The sequence below is a fragment of the Alosa sapidissima genome, chromosome 9 (assembly GCF_018492685.1).
Source record: "Alosa sapidissima isolate fAloSap1 chromosome 9, fAloSap1.pri, whole genome shotgun sequence".
Taxonomy (NCBI): domain Eukaryota; kingdom Metazoa; phylum Chordata; class Actinopteri; order Clupeiformes; family Clupeidae; genus Alosa; species Alosa sapidissima.
The window spans coordinates 28,400,249-28,407,748 of NC_055965.1; the positions used below are offsets into that span (position 1 = coordinate 28,400,249).

General features: G+C 48.6%; 1 protein-coding gene across 4 annotated transcripts in view; it reads left to right on the plus strand.

The window, feature by feature from the left end:
* tp53bp2b (tumor protein p53 binding protein, 2b) overlaps positions 1-7,500 on the plus strand; it is a 58,460-nt gene that overhangs the window by 44,144 nt on the left and 6,816 nt on the right. Inside the window, exons 8-14 of one of the 4 annotated variants that reach the window (XM_042104985.1) lie at positions 266-430; positions 923-1,133; positions 1,349-1,456; positions 1,905-1,984; positions 3,162-3,645; positions 4,037-4,102; positions 6,500-7,485. In XM_042104985.1, coding sequence (XP_041960919.1) covers positions 266-430; positions 923-1,133; positions 1,349-1,456; positions 1,905-1,984; positions 3,162-3,645; positions 4,037-4,102; positions 6,500-7,485 — 2,100 coding nt within the window. Of the gene's footprint in view, positions 1-265; positions 431-919; positions 1,134-1,348; positions 1,457-1,904; positions 1,985-3,161; positions 3,646-4,036; positions 4,103-6,499; positions 7,486-7,500 lie in introns of all 4 variants that reach the window. The other 3 variants (XM_042104984.1, XM_042104987.1, XM_042104988.1) reach the window with 3 other exon arrangements.

The window sequence follows — 7,500 nt, forward strand, 5'->3', positions numbered from 1 at the left end:
CCCCCCCCCCTTCCCTCTCTTGTTTTATTCATTTGAAATATCTGTGTCATTGTTGTGACGAAATGACCCAGCAAGGCCTTTGTATGTTTGTGTAGATTTTCAAAATAAGCTTTTTAAAAATAAAAATATAATCCAGCTATGTCCATACCTCTCTCTCACTTGCTCTCAAATCCCCCCTCTCTCTATATATATATATATATAAACACAGTATATTGTAATGAAGAGTTTGTAAATGTAACTGTGAAGAGTTTTGTCTCCCCTGTAGCTGCGTAATCGTCTGAATCAGGAGCAGAGTGCTAAGCTGCAGCAGCAGAGGGACACTCTGAGCAAGCGCAACCTGGAGGTGGTGGCCATGGACAAGCGCATCTCCGAGCTGCGCGAGAGACTCTGGAAGAAGAAGGCTGCACTGCAGCACAAGGAGAACCTGCCTGTGAGTCACACACACACTCACACACACACACTCTGCACACACACACTCTGCACACACACACACACACACGCACACACACACACACACACACTCTGCACACACACACACACACACACACACACACACACACACACACACACACACATATCCTCTGCACACACACACAGACAAACACACGCACACACACACACACACACACACACACACACACATACTCTGCACACACACACAGACAAACACAGACACACACACACACACACACACAAACTCACACACACACACACACACACACACACACACAAACACATATGACATGCGCATTTCAAGTTGCATGAGAGACTTGAATGTACTGAAAACAGGGCTCCTCATAAGCTCATTGCACACAGTTCTCGCCATCTTGTTATCTTATCTCACTCTCTCTCTCTTTCTCTCCCTCTCTCACTGTCTCTCTCTCTCTCTCTCTCTGTCTCTCTCTGTCTCTGTATCCAGCAGCCTCCTGCTGAAGGGCCCGTATCCCATCATGCACTGGGCTCACGGGTGGCGGCGGTGGAGCCCTATATCCAGCAGAACCCCCCGGCTCCGCCCATTCCGCCTCGACAGGAAGTCATCATCAAGCCGCGACACCCGGACGGCACCGCCACCCTCCCCCTGCCCAACGGTCAAATCAAAAGCCAGCCGAGACTGCCCGCCAAACCACATGTTGGTGAGTGAATTGATGAGTGTGTTGGCAATGCAAGTGTGTTGAGTATTTATGTTTTGGTAGTATGTTGTGTGTGTGTGTGTGTGTGGGAGTGTGTGATTGTAGGGGTATGGAGGGTGTGTATGTGTGTTGTGTGTGTGTGTGTGTGAAGTGTATTTCTCCCTCTAACACCCATCCACTTTCTTTCTTTCTTTCTTTCTTTCTTTCTTTCTCTTCAGGTAAAGGAAAGCTCTCGGACTGGTCCTCCTCGAGCACTGACTCCACCGGTCACCATGGTTACTCGTCCACCTTGCCCCGCATGACCAGCCACCCCCCTCTGGAGCAAGGTAACCACAGCGACCAGATCACCCTGGTAACCGTCTGATCCTGCCGCCTTTGGTCAGCTAAGCCTGATTGGCTCCAGAATCACATGCTTTGCAGACAATGCCTGTGTGTGTGTGTGTCTGTGTCTGTGTGTGCATGTGTGTGTGTGTGTGTGTCTGTCCTCCAAAACCCCTTTGAACAACATTTTCACAGAACCTTGACTATAAGCTGGGTTTAGTGTTTTTTTATCCATGACCAATTTCCATAATAAAGTTGTATATTAAATTAACAGCATGAACAGTAGCAACATTAAGCATTGGTTGTGAAAGTACCCATGCATAAAAATTGCTGTATGTCTATTTCAAATTTCTCTCTCCCTTCCTCCCTCTCCTCCATAACTCTTTCCCTCTTTCTCTCTCTCTCTCTCTCTCTCTCCTTGTCTCTCTCCATCTCCTCCTCCCTCTCTCCCAGACTCAGATGCAGACCTGAGACCACCTCCTCTGCCCTTGCGTAGAAACCAGAGCAACGAGGACCTCTTGAGGGACCCTCAGGTACTGCAGCCTAGCCCTAACTCTGTGGATGGAGTAAATCTGTACTTTGTGCTGGATGTGCAGTATGCCCTATATAATCCTCTTATCAGGGCTACATATTTAATGCTCATTTACTTCGTATTTCTGATCAACAAAATTGGTGTATTTGCATTAGGTATATGTGTGTGTGTGTGTGTGTGAGAGAGGGAGACAGAGAGAGCAAGATAGAGAGATAGTGAGAAAAAGAGACAGAGAGAGAGAGAGAGAGAGAGAGAGAGAGAAAGAGAGCATGCTTATTTATTTGAGAGACGATTTAAAAGAGAATTTGTGTTAAGATGTAAATTCACAGTAGGTACATGGAGGCTTTTATGGAAAAAGGATGATAATGGTCATGGTACTGGTGGATAATGCACTCACCACTGAACAAGATGGTTTGTGGGATGGACAGTACATGAGTGGACAGACTGTCCTAGTTTTATATCAGCTTTCCTGTCATAAATAAGACAGCTTTATGTGCTTCTGTTATCAAGAAGTAAAAACATATAATTGCCATTTTTAATTTTTTTTTTATGGGTTATAAACCTTTTCCCTCTGTGGGGGATGTGTCCTAAAATGTAACGGCCATTTTGGTATTTCGTTGCAACATGCAAAATGACACACTCCTGACTTCAGGTGTTAACGCAGCTCTCGCTATTGCCTAGATCCTCCTATTCTGTATGGATTATATGCATGAAAATCAGAGTGATATCCATACTGATCAATTTTCTATTCCTTGCTGTATGTTTTTTAATCAGATTATCCTTTTATCTCCCTTATGTCATTCAGGTCCCCTCTATATTATATTGATAATACTATACATTGATGACCTCAGAGTGTTGAAAGGCAGATATAATTTACTGCGTCAGACTACTGTACTCCCATAAACGAGAGATTTAATCCAGCTTTCTGTAACATCATATGTATCATGCTAAGATTTGTATCATTGGAGAAGTGCGGCCATAGATCCGCTATAAAAGCACCAACGTATGTTGTCATTGGACTGCTTCGCCAGCTAATACAAAACCATCCATTTTCTCAGGTGTTGTATTCCACTCAGACAAACAAACTTATAACCATCTTTGTTTGTTTGTTTGTTTGTTTGTTTCTGCCTGTCTTTCTTTCTTTCTTTCTTTCTCTCTTTCTTCTCTCACCTTCACAGAATGGCAAATCCAAGGTCCCTCCCCCTGTCCCTAGCAAGCCCAAAGCCCCTCCTCCTGCTCCTCCCTCCTCCTCCTCCTCTTCGTCGTCATCTTCCTCTACCTCATTCTCCAGATTCACCACGGGTACCTTCCCTGGCAAGGCCCGCCCCGTGAACCACCCGTCCGGCTCTGACACGCTTCCCCCCTCGTCCTCCGCTCGCACCCTTCCGCTCCCCCTGCCCCCGAAGCCCAAACCGGACCCCAACGCACCCTCCCTCACCCCTGCGGCCACCGTGCACCCCTTCACGCCCGACCCCTTGCCCTCGGCAGCATCAACGTCGGCGAAGGATCCTGCCGTCAGCGCCAACAACACGCCGCCGCTGTCACGGCCGCAGATCGTAGCGGCTAGCTCCATCTACTCCATGTACACGCAGCAGAGCACGCCGGGGGGCAAGGCCTTCAACAACGTCGGAGGGGGCACCCTGCCCAGGTCGCACCCCAGAGGTGAGCGGAACCGTCGCTGTCCGATCGGATGTAGACAGGGTTTCCGCGGGGTCCTAAAAATTGTTTTTCATTATGAAGGGAATTATTTTTCGTAATTTGTGTAGGTTATACATTTGAATCATAACGGTCATAAAAAAGGCCTTAAAAAGTCTTACATTTGACTGACTTAACCCTGCAGAAGCCAGGATTGAGTCCTAGTCACTGCCCAATCAGCCAATCAGAAGTAAATATAAGGTGTGGGGGGTTCCAGTTTTTGGTAGTTAGACCTGGATAGCGTTGCTAAAGAGAGTCCATACCTGATCTGGCTCAAGGTTTATCTAGATGAGTTTATCTTCATCACGGAACATCATGTAAGGTGTCAGCTTGTTCCTCTTTATGTGCATCTCAACAGAGCGCCCTGCATGGAAGGCGTACCCCGACTTAGGTGGGGGTACGCTGCCACGATTCAAACCCAGAGGTAAGGGGGTTCATCGCAGTAGAAGAGGCTAGCCGCAGGCAGCATGTCACACTCTGTGTCAGAGTTTGCTGTTGTCTGCGGTGATGGTAGAAGTAGTTGTTATTTGTGTAGTATTAGAAGTGTTATCATTTAGAATTAGTAGTTGATTAGATTCAGCACTGGGTGTAGTTGTGGTGCAATCTAAAGGAAATGAAAGGTTCATCCTTCTGGTGCAGAATTGTCTTTGGAGGCATTCTGGTAATATATGGGCAGCCGTGGCCCACTGGTTAGCACTCTGGACTTGTAACCGGAGGGTTGCCGGTTCGAGCCCCGACCAGTGGGCCGCGGCTGAAGTGCCCTTGAGCAAGGCACCTAACCCCTCGCTGCTCCCCGAGCGCCGCCGTTGAAGCAGGCAGTTCACTGCGCCGGGATTAGTGTGTGGTTCACCTCACTGTGTGTTCACTGTGTGCTGTGTGTGTTTCACTAATTCACCGATTGGGTTAAATGCAGAGACCAAATTTCCCTCACGGGATCAAAAAAGTATATATACTTATACTTATACTTATACTGGTGATATCCCTGCAAGATTCTTCTAAAAGCTTTACTGGTAATCTCTACTGATAATCTGGCTGACAGTGAGCATCTTCCTTTGAATCCCCAAAGGATATCCTCTTTACATAAATCTTTTACAAATCTTTACAAGATATTCTAAACAGCACCAGAACCCATTAAGTGCCTTTTGATTCCTGAGAGTGTTTGCAGGAGTATGTTTAGTAATAGCTCTTGCGCCCACTGATGTGTCAACCTTTTCCTCTGTAAGTAGAACTCTAATAGTAGCACTTATTTCCTAACGTTCTCTTTTACAATTAGTGAGACAGTGAGTTTGATATAGTCCTGTTCATTTGCATTATTTTACAAATGAAGCATAGATATCAGGATATATCTTCCCAACATGCTGGTCTCAGGTCTGCGGGTGACAATATGGTATTAGCGCACCATCTGTGTGTGTATTAGAGTATTCATGAAGAAACAGTGGGCGGCTAATAGGAAGTAGCCTAGAAATCTAGACGCGCCCCTAGCGGCAGCAAATTACATTTGTTGCCAGGGCTAGTCTAGCAACTCTCCGTTGGCTTGTGAGCTCCAGAAATCGAAACTCAATCAGGCCAATGTAATCGTGTATAGAGTCGTTAGGTGGGCTTAACATAATGATTGATGGCAGAGTTGCAACGGTTTGGCTTGAATTCCCTGCTACTTGAAAACAAATAAGATGGATGTTGCTGCTGGCGAACAGTGTGACACGAGTTAAGCTTTTATTAAGTTGGCAAACGTTTGAACTAGCCAAGTAGCTTCCCATGGTGGGAAATGCATGGGACTCATAGCGCTGCCGCTGTCCTATTGCGTGCAGAGGGAATTTGAAAGACAACTGATTATCGCGCCCCTCGGACTGAGCACTGCGAACGGTGAGTGCCCAGACCCTACATTTTAATGTGGGTCTGGCTCGTCAGGCTAAATAGGAAGGGGACCCAAGCAAAAAGTAGTTGTACTAATTGGCTAATGCATCGCAGCTGTCAAATCAGGAATAGATATAAAAGGGAGATGGGAGGAGGGAGGAGGGCACACTGAAGAAGGCGTCTGTGTGAATAAAAGTGAACTACATGATCTGACTACTCAGGCCGACACTCTAATAGTTTGGAAAAATACACACATTGAGTGAAGCCTGCTCCTAATCCTCGCCTGCACTGTAGCTGGCCAGTCAGTGCTCTAAACTAGAGCTATGTTTATGCTGAGAAACATTATGTTTGCTAGTGTTTGCTAAACATGGCAGAGGAATCAACATGGACAAGGCATGCCCCATGCAGAAATCAAAATGGCTGTTGCCAATGCTGCCATTGTGCAATGCAGTCCAGTTCACACTGGTTCCCATGCTCGGTGGAATATACCGGTAAAACATTTGGGGTCATTTAAAAGTTTTCTTTTTTTGCACCTTGGTGCAAATTGAGAAAAGCAAAGTTTGAATGACACTGTAAGTATCATGCTACTCCACCAACAGCTAAAAGTGACAAGATATAGTTTGATTAGGATATTTTGCAAGATGGGTTTTTTCCCCCATGGCAATATTCAGTCAGTGTAAGGCTTTCCTCAGTGCCTTCTAATTCCATCATTTAGTAGGAGTGGTTTGATTAGTGATTAGTGGTTCGATTAGTGATTTAATGTGTAACTCGCTATTCCATACGTTTCCATAATTATGTATTTTTGTATTTGTATTGATGTATTTTTTCTGGAATTCATGCCAAGAGTGATGGCCTGTGTCTTGTTTCCTCAGTTCTCTTTGTGTTTCATTCTCCTCTGTGTTTCCTTTCTTTTCCCCTTTTCTCCTTCTCTTCTCTTTGGTTCCCCCTTTCATTCTCTCTGCTGTAGTCTATGGAAAGCCCGTCCTTCCATCCACCGGCGGGCAACAGCACAATCCCCCCGATGGTTCCCACGGCGACCGGCCCTTTACTGCAGAAACCGAGGTCGACCACGCGGGCTCTACGGCCTCATCGTCCTCATCGTCCGCGGCAACCACGTCCTCGTCTGGCGATGCCCCCCCTGCGCAGCAGGAGACGACGGACAGGGCGCCCCGCCCACTCAGCCCCACCAAGCTCCTCCCCTTCCTGTCGCAGCCGTTCCGTCACCAGAGCGACGTGGACCTGGAGGCGTTGCGGAAGCGGCTGCACCACGCGCCGAGGCCCCTCAAGAAACGCAGCTCCATCACAGAGCCCGAGGGCCCTGCGGGGCCCAACATCCAGAAGCTTCTCTACCAGAAGACCACGCTCGCCGCCATGGAGACCACCACCGTCGTCGTGGGAACGGCCACGCCGCCGCCACCGCCCTTCTTCCAGCCGTCGCCTTCCTCCTCGTCCGGCCCGCAACAAGACGCCGGCCGAGGAGGGCCAGGAAACGGCGCCATGACGGCGACGATGATGATGATGATGATGATGAAGGACAGCGGGGGCTTGACCGTCTCGGCGCTGGGTGACGACACCACCACCACCATCGGCGGAAGGCGGCCCACAGAGAGCCCCTGCACCATCATCCCCGAGCGAGTCGAGGAGGAGGACACCAGGCCAGAGGAAGAGGAGGAGGAGGAGTTCGATGAAGATGACCTGACGCCACCTCCACTGCCGCCGCGCTCTCCCATCCTGGACGACTTGTCGATGGGGGGCCTCCATCCGCACCTGCCCCCGCCTCTGGAGGATGAGAGGGAGCTGGACCCCTGCGCCCCCACCCCGCTAGAGGGGTACATGGACGAGTACCCGCCCTACCCGCCCCCGCCGTACCCCTCCCAGGTGGAGCAGGAGCCACAGGTAGACGAGAGCAGCATGGAGCCGCCCGAGATCACCGGAGAAATGACCCTCCCACCGGTACATACACATACA